Source organism: Delphinus delphis, chromosome 15, assembly GCF_949987515.2.
Source record: "Delphinus delphis chromosome 15, mDelDel1.2, whole genome shotgun sequence".
Classification (NCBI taxonomy): domain Eukaryota; kingdom Metazoa; phylum Chordata; class Mammalia; order Artiodactyla; family Delphinidae; genus Delphinus; species Delphinus delphis.
In genome coordinates this window covers 66623980-66642323 of record NC_082697.1, presented here as the reverse complement: position 1 = coordinate 66642323, position 18344 = coordinate 66623980, and the positions used below count along the sequence as shown (strand labels likewise).

The window sequence follows — 18344 nt, the reverse complement described above, 5'->3', positions numbered from 1 at the left end:
TGCCTAAGCATCAGACAGGCCCCAGCATGCATAGCCCCATGGGCCCTAGGACGTCAAGTGCACCGCCATGGGAGTCAAGAGGAAGGGTCCGAAGTCTAACTGCTAGTTTACAGGTCAACCAGGTGGAGAAGGACAAGGGAAACGAGACCACAGGAAGCAAAGAGGGAAAACAAAACTGGCGAACACTGCTCACTGCTAAAGCCTGACGATGGATCTGTGGACAAAGGATATCACCTGCCACAAAGGATGTTGTGGCCTTCAAACCCTCTGCCTTGCAGCCACTCCCCCTACAGTGCACCCTAAGGGGACTCAGGATGGAGAAAACAGGAGACTGGCCCTAGATAGTTAAGGTGCATAACAAAGGAATGATTTCAATTAGCCCAGACTCCTGCCACTTCCCATACATAGAAAAGTGCTAAATTCATTAACTCGGAGAGTCTGGATTTCTTTAACAAACAGTAATCCGATGTTCTGACTCCCTGGGGTTTTGTTGTTGTTTTGCAAAAACTCCTGTAAGTCCTGACTCCTCTCTTACCTCTTCAGAATAGCTCCTCAGGGCTACCTGAGAGGCTATCTCCCGGACTTAAGTCCTCAGAACGACCGCCGAATAAAACATAATTCTCAACTGTTTGTGCTTTTTTTTTTTCAGCCGACAGATCTATGGGAATCACTATCCCATTCTCTCTCCTTTTGCTGATGTGTGGACTTTTCCATAATAAAAAGTTGATGACAGAGAAGGGAGCTGGTCTGCCAGTGACCTGCTCAGAGAGCTCTCTCTGGGCCCCAGTGTCATCAGGTGTGAAGTTATGTCACATCTGAGCATACTGCTCTGAAATCGCTTCTTTTCTCTGAACAAAGAAGGATGTAGAGACATCCTTCCCCACAGACGCACTCTTCCTTTCTTTCTCCCGTGCTTTACATATGCCACTGGGTGGATGGATGAGTCATGGTTTGGACTCACTTGCAAAAGGCTGTGACCATCGCTATGAATGAGCCTGGTGGAGGTGTGGCAGTGCATAAAGGAACCCTCCTTTGGAGGCCATTTGAGATCAGCTGCATTCTAGCCCAAGGAAATGGCTGTTTCCTAAAAGCTCACTTAAATAGCAATACAATGACTCCTCCCTGCTTCCTGGGCTGAAGCTTGGGGCAGGAACTTGGAACTTAGGTCCAGGAACGGCCTGGAGCACAGCTGGTCTGGGCTGAGCCCTGAGCTGGGACAGGCTAGCCCACGACAGCCCAGGAGGCCCCTGGTCTGCCAAGGTCCAGGCAGCTCTGTGATCTCCTGATGGCCGGGAAGCGTGGTGGGGAAGGGTGCCAGTTCTAGAATCAGACGGTCCTAACTCTGCCACTTGCTCCCTGTGTACTCAGGCAAGCTCCTCGCCTCCCAGACCATTCGGAGCAGGGAATGAGGCAGGTGGAGCCGACACCCGGCACTGGGCCTGGCACACTATGAACACACGTGGGTCACTGTCACCACCATCCGTTCCATCCCTCTGCAGTCAGTCAAGGAAGCAGGTGCAGACAACAGCCCCCAGTGCCACGGCCTGTAAAGGCAGATGCCAGGGGCCCAACACCGGGCCTCTTCCCAGCACATGCTTGGAGGGTGCTGCCACCCTGTTCCAGGCCCCTTGTGCAAGTTACTAGCCTCCCTGGGCCTCTTTTTCTTATATGCAACGTGGGGACAAAAATACTTAACAACCTTACTGCTAGGAATGTAAAGTGGTTCAAAACAGTCTGTCATTTCCTCAAAATATTAAACATAGTTTCTATAGGACCCAGCAATTCCACTCCCAGGTATATACTCAAGAGCAATGAAAAACTCTCCACACAAACACTTGGACGGGAATGTTCATAGCAGCATTGTGCATAATAGCCAAAACATGGCAACAACCCAAATACCCATCAACTGATGCATGGAGAAATAAAATGTGGCATATAGGTCCATACAGTGAAGTATATTCATCCATAAAAAGAAATGAGGTGCTGATACATGCTATTACACGGAAGAGCCTTGGAGATGAGGTGCCGATACATGCTATTACATGGAAAAGCCTTGGAAACGCCACGTTAAACAAAAGAGCCAGACACAAAAGGCCACATATTACATGACTCCATTTGTATGAAATGTCCAGAACAGGCAAATCCATGGACAGAAAATAGGTTAACGGTTGCCTAGGACTGCAGGGAGCGAGGGCAGAGCAGCAGCAAACACTTCCTAAAATAGACTGGGCCGCTGGCTGCACAACCCTGTGGACAGACTAAAATCCACTGCATCTACACTTAAACAGGGAAGCTGCATGGGTGTGAATTAGATCTCAATAAAGCTGTTATAAAATTACAATAGTAACCACCACAGGGATGTTGTGGGAGGAGATGAGTTAACATATGTAAAATGCTTTGAATGGTGCCTGCAGACAGTCTAGGGTTAACACCTGTGAGTGACTATGATTAAACTCAGCCCAGCTAAGAGGGGAGGGGGCAGGAATAACAACTGGGGGGACTCACAGCTAGCAGACAGAGGCGCACCCTGCTGGCGGGAGCTGCCCCAGAAAGCTGCTCCCCGAGTCTCAGTTACAGCGGTGGGGATCACTCTTGGCGCTAACCCTGCACCAGGCAGGTGGTGTTCTAAGCACTTTAATACGGACTCACCTGATCCCCGTGGGGACCCTATCAGGCAGATATTATTACTATCACCACTTTGCAAATAAAGAAACTGAGGCACAGAGAGATTTTTTTTTTTTTTTTTTAAAGGAACTTGCCCAAGGCCTCACAGCCACGCCTCAAGGCCGGGAGACTGTCCCCAGGGCCCAAGCTTTATCCACTACACTGTTCTGCCTCTTAGGGTTGCCTTGGTTTTCCCATCTTCAAAATGAGAGATTACTATTGACCTGCCCATAAAAGCAAAGAAACTGTCTTACAAAACACCCTCTGTTGCCAAGAATTCTAAGCAACGTGGAGGTTTCAAATTGTTCCTGGCCTACCACTTACTGTGTCTCCACCACCCACCAACACTTGCTTTTTTTTCCCCCTTTACCTTTATGTCCTATAATTACCTGAAACAGATAGAGCTTCTCTGCCAGACTTTTGGCCAAGTACACGTCGATCTGGGAACAAGGGAAGAAGACTTAACCAGGAGACAGAACCCAATTCCCAACCTGCCCCGGGCACAAGCATGCTCCTCAAATTTCAGGGATAATGGCTCTGAGGTCATTTGGGGAAGACGAAATAGCTCAGCTGATGCTAAAAATAAAGGGAACCAAATCTCCAACCTGGGTATGTCCAGAGCCCCCTGCCCAGGTCCACCATAACCCAATAAAAACATACTCCGAGGCTGCCCAGATCAGGATGCATCCCAGAGGGCCCGATTAAACGCTTTTCTGATGAGGATGGGGCAGGGGAGGACTTCCTCCCTGTGCCCTCCATCACCTGTCCTGGATTGGCCTGTCTTCAGGTGGTGTGACTTGGCTCGCTCTTCTCAACCCTCACCGCCCCTGCCCCACCTGCAGTTTACCTTCCTGCTTCCTAGCTCTTCCTATGAACCATGTTCTCGCCCACCTCCAGGCCTTAAGGATGAATGGAGGCTCATCAGGCACAGGGGAGGCATATGTGACGGAAAGAGCATGTGCAAAGGCCCAGGGCCTCTAAGATATGTCTTGGTCTGGGCTGACTCTGGAACCACCGTCTGCATCTTGAGACCCCTTCCTTGTCAGTCTCGCCTCACAGATCCTAAGCTTCCCAAGGGCAGAACACTGCCTGGCTCCCTGCTGTCACAGCCCCCAGCACATCATGGATTCAGTGAACAACTGCTGAATGACCGAATCTGCATAAGAGCGTGAAGAAGAGGGAGCTGTCAAACCCATTCATTCATTCAACAAATAGTCACTGAGTATCTATTAATTGCCAGGCACTGGACTTGGCTTTGCAGACACAGCGGTGAACAGGACAAAATCCCTGCCCTCATGAGGCTTACACTTTAGTGGAAGGAAACTTATGTGTAGGGGCTGAGAGGTGTTGTGGCCAAACGCAAGGTATGGCCAAGGTAAGGGGCTAGGGAGGGTGTGCAGGAGAACGTCACATGAGGCAGGAGGGTCAGGGAATCCTCTCTGACAAGGTGATGCTGGATCAGACACCTGAAAGAAGTGAGGGGTCGGCCAGGCAGGTATGAGGAAGAGAGGACGCCAACAGGTCCCAGGCTGGCCTGAGGATGGATGGAAGGGACCCCATCCCGGCAGAGGGTGGGGAACAGCAGTTACCTCTTGTATGACTGGGTCATCCTCTTCATTGGCCATACTAGGGGGGAGCCAGCCGCGCGGTCCTTGGACTCGATCTGCAAGGAGAGCAAGAGGCCTGGACCGTGAGTCAGTTATTCAACCAACACACCTAGGTACCCATTCTGCAAGCAGCCCTCCTCTGGGAGGGAGGAGCCTGAAGCAAACAGAAACTGATCTTATTTCTACATCTATCGTAGAGTCAAAAATGGACAGCCCATTATACACCCCATCGGCCAAAAAACAAAAAGAAAGCAGGCAGAAACCACCAAGCAATGGGTGTAAACAGGTCACCACATGTCAGCTACACCCATGGGAAGGAATAAATGACCAGTTTTGGGAGTTTCTGACCACTCACAAAGAATTCACCACCAGGCAGGAGGATGGAGGCTGGCTGGTCCACAGCCGTGATGAAAACACTCGAGAAGTAATCGGGGGCCATGGGGAATCTTTAGAGAGCCTGATGCACAGCAGGAAGAGCAGACAGTCCCAAGACTTGGATTCCAGGGTGACTCCATCTCTGATATTTGATTTTCAAGCTGACTTTAAACCCAACCCCGAGTGAGATGACCTCCTTTCTGTGGTTTTTCTGTGTGTGTGTGTGCGCACGTCTAAAAATGACCCTCTTCACATACATACTCTTCTCTTAATTGTCCCCATTTCATAACGAGGAGACTGGAACTCAGAGATGCTTTTATGTGTTTTACCCAAAGCCACACAGGAAGCAAGGGGACCCACTGGACCTCAATGCCAGGCCATCCAGCTTCAGGTCGCAGTTACAGGTAGGGGAGTTCAGAGGAAGGAAGGGCCTTCCTGCTGGGGGAAGGGGCATTTGGGCTGGGCCTTGAAGGACAGAAGGATTTGGACAAGCCAGGATAGCAGAGGGGAAGAGGGACTCCAGGCAACAGGAAGCACTTCAAGTACCTGAAGGAGGGAAGGCGGCAGGTCGCCATGGTGGAGGGTGAGTACACTGTCCCTCGGTATCAGTGGGTAAGGGGGGATTGGTTCCAGGACCCTCAAGGATACCAAAATCTGTGGACGTTCAAGTCCCTTACATAAGATGGCACAGTATTTGCATATAACCTAAGCACATCGTATACTTTTCTTCAATAAAAAAATTTTTTTTTATTGGAGTATAATTGCTTTACAATGTTGAGTTAGTTTCTGCTGTACAATGAGGTGAATCAGCTATATGTATACCTATATCCCCTCTCCACTAGACCTCCCTCCCACCCCACGCCCCCCAACCCACCCATCTCGGTCATCACAGAGCACCGAGCTGAGCTTCTTGCGCTTTATTTATAGCATGTTCCCGCTAGTTAACTATTTTATGCATGGTAGTGTACATACGTCAATCCTGGTCTCCCAATTTGTCCCACCCTCCCCTTCCCCCCCACACGTCCACACGTCCGTTCTCTACCTCTACGTCTCTATTCCTGCTCTGCAAATAGGTTCATCCGTACCATTTTTCTAGATTCCACGTATATGCGTTAATATACAATATTTGTTTTTCTCTTTCTGGCTTACTTCACTCTATATGACAGACTCTAGGTCCATCCACGTCTCTACAAATGACCCAATTTCGTTCCTTTTTTTTTTTTTTTTAATTGGGGTATAGTTGTTTTACAATGTTGTGTTAGTTAGTTTCTACTGTACAGCGAAATGGAGTTCCCTGTGCTATACAGCAAGTCCTCATTAATTATCTATTTTATACATATTAGCGTATATATGTTAGTCCCAATCTCCCAATTCATCCCACTCCACCTTACCCCCTTGGTGTCCATATGTTTGTTCTCTACATCTGTGTCTCTATTTCTGCCTTGCAAACCAGTTCATCTGTACCATTTTTCTAGATTCCACAGATGTGCATTAATACACAATATTTATTTTTCTCTTTCTGACTTATTTCACTCTGTATGATAGTCTCTAAGTCCATCCACATCTCTATAAATGACCCAATTCCGTTCCTTTTTATGGCTGAGTAATATTCCATTGTATATATGTACCACATCTTCTGTATCCATTCATCTGTTGCTGGACGTTTAGATTGTTTCCACGTCCTGACTATTGTAAATAGTGCTGCAATGCACATTGGGGTACATGTGTCCTTTGAGTTATGGTTTTCTCAGGGTATATGCCCAGTAGTGGGATTGTTGGGTCATATGGTAGTTCTATTTTTAGTTTTTTAACCAACCTCCATACTGTTCTCCACAGTGGCTGTATCAATTTACATTCCCACCAACAGTGCAAGAGGGTTCCCTTTTCTCCACACCCTCTCCAGCATTTATTGTTTGTAGATTTTTTGATGATGCCCATTCCAAAGCAATCTACAGATTCAGTGCAATCCCTATCAAATTACCAATGGCATTTTTCACAGAACTAGAACAAAAAATTTTACAATTTGTATGGAAACACAAAAAGACCCCGAATAGCCAAAGCAATCTTGAGAAAGAAAAACAGAGCTGGAGGAATCAGGCTCCCAGAATTTAAACTATACTACAAAGCTACAGTAATCAAGACAGTATGGTACTGGCACAAAAACAGAAATATAGATCAATGGTACAGGACAGAAAGCCCAGAGATAAACCCACGCACATATGGTCACCTAATTTATGACAAAGGAGGAAAGAACATACAATGGAGAAAAGACAGCATCTTCAATAAGTGGTGCTGGGAAAACTGGACAGCTACCTGTAAAAGAATGATATTAGAGCACATGGTATATTTTAAATCATCTCTAGGTTAATTATAATACCTAATACAATGTAAATAGTTGCCAGGCGCAGGGCAAATTTAGTTTCTGAGGTTAGCTGAATCCATGAATGTGGAGGGCTGACTGTAATTCAGCTGGGATGACCCTTCATATTCCCAAAGGGAGGGGATGGGCACAGTTAGAAAGGCACCTGCGCACCCTCCAATCTCAGCAGTTCCCAGACCTCTACTTTTAGGTAAGACCAGCTCGATTCTTGTCTTATCTACCTAACATTTGAATGGTTTAATACTTAAAAGAACATAAATATTTTCACCATGGGATTCAATGGCATCTAAGCCCCCTGCCCCAGCCACCAAGCGGAGTCATCTCGCTTATTCCAGATATACATTCCAGGCGCTGAGAATGCTCAGGACAAAACAATGGCATCATCCTCAGTGCTTCTCTTCCTCTCGCCCCACACCAGCAAATCCTGTCAGCTGTGCCTTCTAAGTATGTCGGGAATCTGCCCACCCCCACTGCCACCTCCATCTCCTGCCCGCCTTAGAGCAGCAGCCTCCTAACTGGTCTCCCTGCTTCCACCTTTGCCTCCTACGGTCTTTGCTCACCCCACAGCCCACCCCACAGCCGGCAATCACATCACTCCTCCGCCCTCAAAGTCTTCCCATCTCACTCAGAAATAAAAGACAAAGTCTTTTTCATCCCATGTGAGGCCCTAGACAACTCCCTCCCTGACCCTTCTCCTTTCAGACCTCATCTCCCACAGGTCTCCTTCCCTCCCCCATCCCTCACCTCTGGGCTTTTGTAACTGCTCTACCAGCCCCCATAACCTCATGGCTCCCTCCTTCACCTCTTTCAGGTTTTTGCTCAGATCCTACCTCATAGCTAAGACTTTCCCCGTCCACCCAATTCAAAATCACAACACCCCGCCCCGCCAGCTCCTTCCCTGCTCTGGTTTTCTCCGTAGCACGTATCACCATGTGACAGTTTATAGCTCTGTATTTATTATCCATCCTCACCCCCACTGCCAATAAGTGGTAAACTACATGAAGGCAGAGATTTTCATCTATTTCGTCCCTTGCTGGCCCCCAGTGCCTAGCACACAGCAGGCACTCAATACGTACGTGTTGTCTGAATAAGTAAACCACAGGAATGCCATTTAATAGGGAGCTACCATAGGACTCTGAGCAGAGGAAGACAGTAGAGGGAAGCAGGCTACCTCAACAGTTCGATATTAGAAGACTAGAAGAAAGTCATAAACCCCAAATGCCTGTTACCGCCCGGACAGAGGGCAATGCATGGGAGAGCCTGAGACCCCACCTCACCTGCCAAGGATCATAAACGTATGCAAAGTACCTACCTTCTCTCCAGCTGGCTCTGTGGACAACTGAGAGATTGGGGACTTCTGGGTGAACCAGGGAACCGACGTAGGTACTAAAAGGGTACGGCCTGGGAGGATCCCAAAACAGGCTTTCTCAGCTCTTTCTCTATTGGCCTCTCCCCAGTCAAGGAGGAGCTGAGGAAGGATGGTGCTCCTCCCTCCAGATAGAATATATGATTCGGTTAATGCAGGGATTATCACCTCCCTTCATCCTCCCAGGCAACATCATCCAACTCAGGGGCTTTCAAGTTTTTCAGCCTAAGACCCACAGTAAGAAATCCATTTCATATAAACGACCCGGAATATACATACAATTACCTCACTAAAACAAGGTTTCACATAACCATTCATTGTCCCTACTATATCTGATGCAGTGATGATTTTTATCCTCACTCATTAAAATTAAAAATACTGGTTACAAACCCCCTAAGCTGATTTCACATCCCACTAATAAATCTTGATCTGCAATTTGAAAAGTACTGCTTCAACAAGTCTTTCCTACCTCCAATCCTCCCAGAAACACCCAGAGCTATCCTTGCGGAAAAACAGATCACATCATTCCCCTGCTCAAAACCCTTCAACTGTCACATAGAATAACATCCAAATTCCTTTCCATGGCCCCAGGGCCCCATACGATCTTGCTGGGCCTACAACAAGCTAAGCCCCAGCCTGTCTCAGGAGCTTTGCACACCACCTATTTTCCCCAGGTCTTTTCAAGGCTGGCTCCTTTGCACTAGTATCACCACCCCCACCCCCTCCAGGAACAGACAGGTTCCCGGACTATCCACCTTAAAGAGCCCCCCACCCATTTCCAGTCACTACCACATCCCCATTTTATTTCCTTCATGGTTCTTATCACAATCTGGAACTACCTAGTCTATTTGCTTATGTGTGTCTGTCTTCTGCACTAGAACGTAAGCTCCATGAAAGCCTCTCAGTGCTTCAACCATAAAATGGAGATGATTATATTTACTTCATCAAGTTGATATGGGGATTATTATCTTTTTAAAAAACTGAACAATGCCTGGCATGGAGTAAACACTCAGTATAGTACAAAGAATGATGGAGTGAATGAGTGCATGAAATCAGGCAGTTACAGACCTTTTACCCAGTGAGCCTAACTCAGCCCCATCCAGAGACGAGTGGCCTCAGGGTTTGGGCCTTGTGGACACTTGAGGATAGAGGTGTGGCCTATCCTCTCAGGCCACAAGACAAGCTTCCCCAGCAGCAGTGACCACCTTGGCCTCAACAGGGTGTCCTGTGGCCACAAGGGTACTCCCTGGTAGTGGCTCCACGCCATTGAGCACAGAAAACATCCCCTGCCAGGGGCTGCTCAACAAACGGAAAGGGGACAAGAACATCAGGTGAATCTAAGGAAGGGTCCAGAGCAGACGAGGTGCCTGAAAACCACAGCTGGGTGCATCAGTGCTGCACCCAGCAATCCAACCTGTCCGCCAATCAGAAAAGCAGAGGCAACTCCAAATAATCTCCAGTTACTAGAGGGAGGGAGACAAGGTGAGGACAATATACAATGTGAATTAAGAGGAAAGGGCCCCGGGGCAAATAGTCTCAAGGTCTGGATTCTTATTGGCTGTGTGCCCCTCGCACAAGGCATCTCCCTCTTTGGGTCACCCCAGTTTCCACCCCTGTTAAAAGGAGAGATGGCCTAGGGGCAGGAAGAATGAACTCAACTGAGTCGGACCCTCCCTTCTCTAAGGACTTAATACTCAATCTCATTTAATCTGCTCAATAGCCCTTATAGGGCTGTACCATCCCCAATTAAGAAAGAAGGAAACTAAAGTTCAGAGAGTAAGTAACCTACCCAAGGTCACAGGGCTGGAGAATGGCGGACTTAGGACACAAACCTGAGTCTAGCTGATGTCAAAGAGCCTTATTCTCATTCTTAACGACTATGCTGAACACTTTTTTTAAGAGGAGGCAGGATGGCATAGTGGGTAAGAGCCTGGACTCTGGAGCGGAACTGTGCAAGTTCAAATCCCAGGTCCGCTGTTTGCTACCCGTGGTCCACCCGGAGCAGTAGTACTGCTCACTATTTTCATCCCTAAAATGGGGATAACAAAATTACCGACCTCAGAGGAATGTGGTATAAATAACCTATGGGAAGGTTTGTTACTACGTGGCCCAATGTTTTCTTCCAATATAAAAAGGCAGGAAACACAGCCACGAAACTAACTGCAACCTGGGGCTTCTCCCGTCTTACCCTATTGGGCCCTCACCACAAACCTATGAGGTAGGTAATTCTATTATCCCCACTTCACAGATAAAGAAACTGTGGCGACTGCTAAGATCTCCTCTTTCTGCCCCCAAGCCCAACGATTCTAAAGGTAACACAACAGAACGACCTTTTTTATTTACTGGTTTACGTGCTTACTGACACCTCCTCTGATCAAATGATCAAGGCCCTATCCGCCGCACGTAGCTGGCTCCCAGTTAGCCCTGAATGGTGGCCGGAATAAATGAATGAAGAATTCCGGGCCTAGCCGGACGGAAGCTAATCTGGGGCGAGGAGGGGGCCCGGGCACCCTTCCCCTGCCCATCAGGGCGGGCCGCCAGCCCCGAGCCACACTGTCCAATGGGTTTCGCCTCCCTCGCGGGTGGTCAGGCCCCCTTCTCACGCCCACCAAGCAGCCACTGCCACGAGCCGCCACGCCGGCAGGACATCGGCTGCCTTCGGACAGGTGCTCCCGTAGGAGGCCCGTCTGAGCCGGGCGGGGCAAGGTGGCTGGACCCTGAGTCACCGCCGGCAGCCTCGGCCGCGGCCTCACCGACTGCCGGGCCGAGGCGAGGTCGGAGCCTGCGGCCAGCCCTGGTCTACTGGGCCAGGCTGCCCGTCCTTCCCGCCCGAGTCCCGGGAGGCCGCCGGCCCCTTGGCACCGGGTGGCGCGGGCCTCCGGGCCTACGCGGCAGCCCCGCCCAGGTCCACCTCGAGAGTGCGGCCCGGCTCCAGCCTGGGCGGGCGCTGCCACATCGGCACTCACCTCTCCGACGGGCCCGCGCGCGGGCGGCGGCAACGGCCCAGGTACCCGCGGGCTACACAGGCGGCGGCGGCCCGGCTCTCCTCTCAGGCAGCGGCCATGTTGCTGGTGGAGAAACTCGGCGGACACGTGGGGGGAGCTAGCGGGGAGGGCCCTCGCGCTTCCTTTTACCCACAATGCCCCGCCCAGGCGCGCGCGGGCCCGCCCCCTCCGCCGCTCCATTCATGCGGGCAGCCAGCCGCGCCTGGCAGCAGGGGGCGTCGTTGCAGCCGCGGAACAGAGATGAACACAGAACCAGACACGGAGGCAGCAGCAACAAAAAAAAACTCACTTTGGCAGCGGTGGGATTCGAACCCACGCCCCCGAAGAGACTGGAGCCTTAATCCAGCGCCTTAGACCGCTCGGCCACGCTACCCAGCTGTGATTAGGCTCTTCTAGGAAACTACTTAATACATTTATTTGCAATTGCAGTTCATTTCTGTGGGAGTTTGTTTCATATGTGCTTTACCTTATCCCTATAGAACTATTTTAGAACATGCCAGGTACTAAAAAGAAAAATATTTGCTCAAATATTTAGACCCACACTTCTGAACAGGTCTTAGACCCACACTTCTGAACAGGTCTTAGAATGAAAAGCACTTTAAGAATCTGTATTCTGGGTAGGACGTTTAACTCGGAGACGTCAAGTTAACTCACATGGGAGAAATGATGGATTTCAGCAGCAACCCGCACCAGGGGCTTCAGAAGCCAAACCACGGGAACTGGTGGGGCAGTTTTCTCTAAAAAATTATGTGTTTTAATTTTTAGTTACACAAATACTATGTGAATTGTTGCAAATATGAAAACTTTGCAGATACAATACAAATGTTCTTTTACCTTTGGCGTCTATCGTAAGTCCGCAGAGGTAACCATTATACAGCTTAGCATACTGTATATCCTTCTGGATCTTCTACTGTGAATTTATATGGATATATATGGATATATTCATAATAGATATATCCATAGAAAATAGATGTTTTGGTTTTATTGTTATGGGTTTTTACATAAATATAAATATTATCATGCTGTTAGTATTTATCTGCAACTGTTTTTTCACCCGACTATGTTTTTTAAATATCTATTCATGTTGATATATAGATATTTAAAAATACAGAAAAAGTACAAAGAAAAAATAATCATCCACATTCCCACTACCTAATATTGGTGGCATTTCACTTCCAATTCTTTTCCTATGTATATGCTTTTTATTAAAAGTGTGAATACGTTGTCCTTTTAAAAATCTATTAAAAATATTAGACAATTACAAACAAAAAGAATTAGACTATTACAAATGAAAATATAACCCCTTCCCAAACATCTCCCTTGGCTATAACTATTATGAATTTGATGTGTATCCTTCCAATTCATTCTTATACTTTCATATCTATCTATCTATCTATCCTTGTGTGTGTGTGTGTGTGTGTGTGTGTGTGCATACACCCATGAACAATACATAGTATGATCTTCTTTTTTTGCTTTTCATTTACATAAACCTTACTACGTTGTACCAATATCATTCTGCAACTTGCTTTTCTCCTCCAACATTATGTTTTTGATTTATTGTGACACATTTAGATCTAATTTATTCCATACTATGAATATGGACATTTAAGTTGTTTATATTAAGTTGTTATATTCAAGTTTCTGGTTAATATCCAGTTGGCAGACACCTTGATATTTGGGCATTCCATATTCCTCCTCTGCAGTTCCTCCTTAACCCATTTTTTTCTCCAGCTACCTTTAAAATAAGTATTGATATGCAAAGACTTCATTGTACTGGGAGAGTTTGTTACTTTTAAAGAAATCTTTAAAAAAATACAGAAGCAGCCATCTCTCTAGGCCAGGCATTGTTGGGGGATCTATAGTTCTTGAGATCAATAGAAGCACTGATCTACTCACAGTGTTTCAGTACCAAGAGGCACTGTGTTTGTGAGTTATGTGGCGGGTTTTCCAAAAGGAAATATCCCCATGGTGGAAAATAATTGCTGGAATCTCCGCCTAATCCCACTTTTCTAGGAATTGCCTGACCAGCCGAGAGGGTGGGTCCACCCTCTGGGTAGCCACCATCCCCAAACCATGGCCAGTGGGCTCTATAGTAAACATAGGACAGAGGTTGGACCAATCAGATTCTCTTTTGAGAATCTGAACTGAGACATGGTGAGTTCCTGGCTTGTTATTTTCACTGTGTTAAGTGTTGGAGTTAGTCTCTGAGATTGACTGACTGGAACTAGGGAGAACGTGGGATTTGGGGTGGTCATATTCTGTGAGATGGACTGGAGAAGTAGAGAAAAATAATGATAAAATGAGAAGAAGAGCAGAAAGTCATAGAGAAATTCTGATGGTTTTGTGGCTCCCAACTCAAGACTCTTCCCGGGGCCCAGTGGAATTCACATTCTTGGAGACATCCCTTTATCATTGTAATAAATTCCTCTTTTCTGCTAAAGATAGGGTTACCTGGTAGCTGTAACAAATGAACTATCCTTGCGTGGTAAGGGCTCAAACAGAGCTAAAGGTATTTCTGCCAGAACATTTGCAGCAATTCAGGTCTGTCCCTACCAGAATGCTTAACAGGGATGCAGGCTGATCCTGGAAGACAGAGCCCAGGGCCTCCTTTTGGGCATTTCTTGCAGACCTGCAGTCCCATTACATAGCTGGCTTATGAAAATCAGATGTGAAACTAATAAGCAGGAGAAGCAGAATGTTGCATCAGAACTCCTGAACTCACTGGTTCCCAGCAGCTTTATGTAAAAGGAGAGAGGGAAGGGCTGAAACCCTGACTGTCCCTTGGCATGTCTGCTCTGTCCCTTGAGGTGGAGGGGGGGAAGGACAAGCACCACAGATCAAACACTGCCCCTGTCACCCACCCTCAATTTAGAGGCTGTCAGGTGAAGAGTGTCTGTCTCCAGATCATAAACCCTCAGCTGTGGGCAGTGGGGATGGACATGGAGGCTCTGTCCTGGATCCCCTCCAATCTTCACTCCCTTGGCCCTGCAAAAGGAAAATCACCCCAAACCCGGTCTGAGACCAAACTGCACTGCATGAATCTCCTTCTGGAAAGAAATTAACATTCCTGATCAAATGCTTAACGATTTTTCTTATGAAATTTACTAGCATTAAGATTTATACTGAGAAACTTGTTTTCTACCCATCAACCAGCTGACTGTTGTTTGTCAGTCAAGAGAGTAGTGAACTTTAATGGAACGTTCCCTCTCTCTCTCTCTCTCCCTCTCTCTCTCTCTCCCTCATCTAACAATGATGATTTAATCATTCTCTCGTCCTATAAAGTGTCTCTACCAAAATAGAGGTCAGAAGAATGGTCACCCTTGTTGGAGGTGGGGAGGGGGGCTGAGGGAGCTTTCTAGAGTTCTGCAAATGTTCTAAAATTCAGCAAGCTCTACACTTAAGATTGTACAGTTTACTCTATGTAGGTGATACTGTAATAAAAGGTAATTTTTTAAAAATGTCCCTACCAAGTGTGGATCTGTGAACTAGCCTCCATGAGGAGTTACACTGGCAGGAAGGCTATAATAAAATTTTGGCATAGGCTTGCAAAAAAACCATTTGAAAAGTTTTCCTTAACACTTGCCTCTAATCTTCAGGGCCCTTTTCCTCTTCCTCCCCAAAGGGAATACTCTCTGAGTGGGAATCTGTTGTTTTTGTCTTCCCAGGATCCATCCCCCACTTTTCTGGTTCCAATGCTGATTTTCCTTTGAGGAAACACTCCTCCCTGTCTTTTTTTTTTTTTTAATTTTTATTGGAGTATAGCTGGTTGTCAATGTTGTGTTAGCTTCTGCTGTACAGCAAAGTGAATCAGTTATAAATACATATATCCACTCTTTTTTAGATTCTTTTCCTATATAGGTCATTACAGAGTATTGAGTAGAGTTCCCTGTGCTATACAGTACGTTCTTATTAGTGATCTATTTTATGTATAGTAGTGTGTATGTGTCAATCCCAGTCTCCCAGTTTATCCCTCCCCACCCCACCACAACCCCCCTGTGGTCTTCAAGGAACTGCCAATCAAAGTACAGAGTGGGCAGGCACAAGATCCAAATTAGGCCATTCGGAGGCTTTATCCTGGAAATCTGAATCTGGACACCAGATACAAGGATTTTTAGCTCACTAGTGGGGCTGGGAAGGAAACTTCCAGACTCTTACCTTCTGCTAGATCCCCACATTTGCCCTGGGACCGCCCTTTCTGAGGCCTATTTCCCTTTTACCTTCCAGTATATAAACTACCTCCTTCTCAAAAAAATTGCTTCTTCGCTGATGTTGGCTAGCGTTCATTTCTGTTACCTGCAACCAAGGAAACCCCCTGATCACCTAGGCCTCCCCAAAAGGAACCTTGTTTTTGCAGAGGAGACAGTTTAGTTGCTTTTGCAGAGCACACCCCCTCAACAAGGTGACCAGGCCACTTCTGTCAGGAACAAATGCTTAATTAGAAGGAGAACTGGGACCCTGGAGTGAACCAGGACCCTCCCTGGTGGACCACATGCAGTCATCTTACACCTTGACCACTTAAAAGTCCACAGAAATGGACAGACCTGAGTGAGATCTGTCAAGTTAAGCTGAAGGCTCCACTACTGCTGTCACCCTTCCTTCGATACCTTTAAGTTTCAGCTGTTCAAACACACTCCTGTGTCCTGTGCTGGAGGATCATGGGAATAATGCAGCAGCAGCCACAGTTGGCATCATTTATGTTGAAACTATGATGGTGTTTGAGCTTCAAACCTCCACCCTTCCTTCTTGATGAATAAAAACATTCTTATCAAATACTTTCGCTATGGGATACCTTTAAGCCTCATTTTTCTCATCTGTAAAATGGTCACAATAATACTGAGGTTTGTTGCAGGGTTAGAAGGTGACTGTGTACGTCCAGCCCAATGTCTGGCATGCCCTATATCATTATTTCTAAGACATTTTTTTCCACATTTTAATATCTCTAAAATTGACCTGCATCTTATGATCGATGGCATACAGTTTATTTTCAGTGGTTTTTTTCTTATTAATACAGAAAATAACGGTGCATCTTAACATCAGTGGTGTCTTAGATTCAACAAAGCATAGTAGCAGATGCTCAATCTATGAATTACCATAATGAATTTTTAACTTAGCAAATTTAATTTAGTATTTTTAGCTTAGTAAACATTTAAAATTCTTACTTTGAGCTCTGCAAGCTGTCAATCTCTAGAGAGGAAACAGAGCCTCCTGCCAATTTGCCCCCCGCAAATTTCTCTTGCGGTTTCTTCTCTAGCTGGACATACTGGCAAGGGAATTCTTGAAAATGAGGTTCAGCTTAGCCAAGCTGACGTCTAGAACCACCACAGGCTATCACTGAAAGCCTAGCGAATGCTGGCACTAGCCTATGGAGTCAGGCTTTATGAGATGGAGGTCAAGATAACTGAGAGATTGTACCAATTTTCTAGGAGCCTGGCAGCAAGAGGACCAGACATAAAATGTAACAGGAGGCTGTGTTACTCCAAAAATATCGCAGGATCGGATGATGTGAAAACCTTCACGGAACATTGGACCATGACACCATTCGCATCGGGATGAGCTGCAATGAAGGAAACATCAAATCTACTAAAGGAAAGACAGTTTGCTTGATTCTATGTAAGACTCAAAGTAGTATAAAACATGGCCCTCTCGTTATGGATCTTACCATCTCACTGAGGAGCTAAGACATATGCAAGTGAAAAATTAAATGCTGAAAAATAAACGTGTATACAAAGTAATAATAAATAAAATTCTTACTTTGATAATTTTATCAAAGTGCTTCATGTGTATATCAATTCTACAAGGCTTGTTATCAAAATAAACAGTACGCCTACTCCTTCCACTCCAGGCAACCACTTTCAACTTTTAGCTGATCCTTCTTGTGTTTCTCTCCATGTGTCTAAACAACATATTGCTGCTTTTTTTGTTTCCTCCCTCCCTCCCTCCCTCCCTCTCTCTCCCTCTCTCTTTCAACTTTAGGCCTTTCCTATTGACTTCCTGCTAAGGAAGATAAGAATTTAACCTTAATCATCCCACCTCTGCCATCACAAACACCTCAACCCTCCTAAAAGTGTTGTCTTGTAATTTCATTTGAACAATAATTAGTAAATGCTACTCACTAAGTTTGAGCTTAGCTATGTACTCAACTATGATTATTCTTCCTTTTCTGGAAAATATTTTTACCTTATTCTTTACTTAATAATTACCTTTAAAAACATGTACCTACTTTCTATGAATTCATCCCTAATTCAACTTCAAACTGTCCATCCTTGCCACACAGACACATGAGGTGTTCTATCGCTTCAACTTTTTGAAGACGTGTCTCCCACAGCATCCTGACAGGGGCCCTAGACTCTAGGTTTATGGTAAGACCACCATGTTGAGATGGCCCTTCACCCTCACCTGGGCACTGACTTTTCCTCACTCTTATGCTGGACCTCACACATTTCTTGTTATTCCCCCAACACTGGCCTTCCTTTGATAGAGCAACTCTTCCAGTGGCTTCCGGAGGAACAGTATTTGAGAGGTTACTTTCTTGAGAATTTACATGTCTGAAATTGTCTTTATTTCACCCTTATGCTTCATTAATAGTTTGGGCATATGATTCTAGGTTAAAGTGTATTTTCCCCAGAATTCAGAAGCCATCAGCTTCCAACTTCCAGTGTTACTGTTGAGTTGTCTGATATTATTCTGATTCTCAGTTATTTGTATGAAACTTGTTCTTTCCCTCTGAAAGCTTCCGGGATCTTTTCCCTGTCCTCAATGTTCTGAAATTTCATGAAGATGAATCTTGGCATAGGTCTAATTTTATCAGTTGTGCTAGATACTTAATGGGCCCTATTGTTCTGGAGACACACATCTTTCAGTCCCAAGAAATGTTCTCAACATTTTTTAAAGACTCTCTTGGGGAACTTCCCTGGTGGTCCAGTGGTTAAGACTCTGCACTTCCATTG

The 18344-nt window shown here is 46.2% G+C and overlaps 1 protein-coding gene and 1 non-coding gene across 2 annotated transcripts in view; both read right to left on the bottom strand.

Moving 5' to 3' along the window:
• Nucleotides 1-11487, bottom strand: part of POLR3E (RNA polymerase III subunit E) — a 32269-nt gene extending 20782 nt beyond the window's left edge. The window contains exons 1-3 of the mRNA XM_060031884.1: nucleotides 11359-11487; nucleotides 4254-4327; nucleotides 3054-3104 (exon numbers count right to left, since the gene is read on the bottom strand). Coding sequence (XP_059887867.1) covers nucleotides 3054-3104; nucleotides 4254-4289 — 87 coding nt within the window. The 5' untranslated portion in view covers nucleotides 4290-4327; nucleotides 11359-11487. The remainder of the gene's footprint in view (nucleotides 1-3053; nucleotides 3105-4253; nucleotides 4328-11358) is intronic.
• Nucleotides 11488-11688: 201 nt separating this feature from the next.
• TRNAL-AAG (transfer RNA leucine (anticodon AAG)) lies at nucleotides 11689-11770 on the bottom strand. Its single transcript has one exon. It is a non-coding gene; the product is annotated as a tRNA-Leu (tRNA).
• Between the last annotated feature and the right edge of the window lie 6574 nt (nucleotides 11771-18344).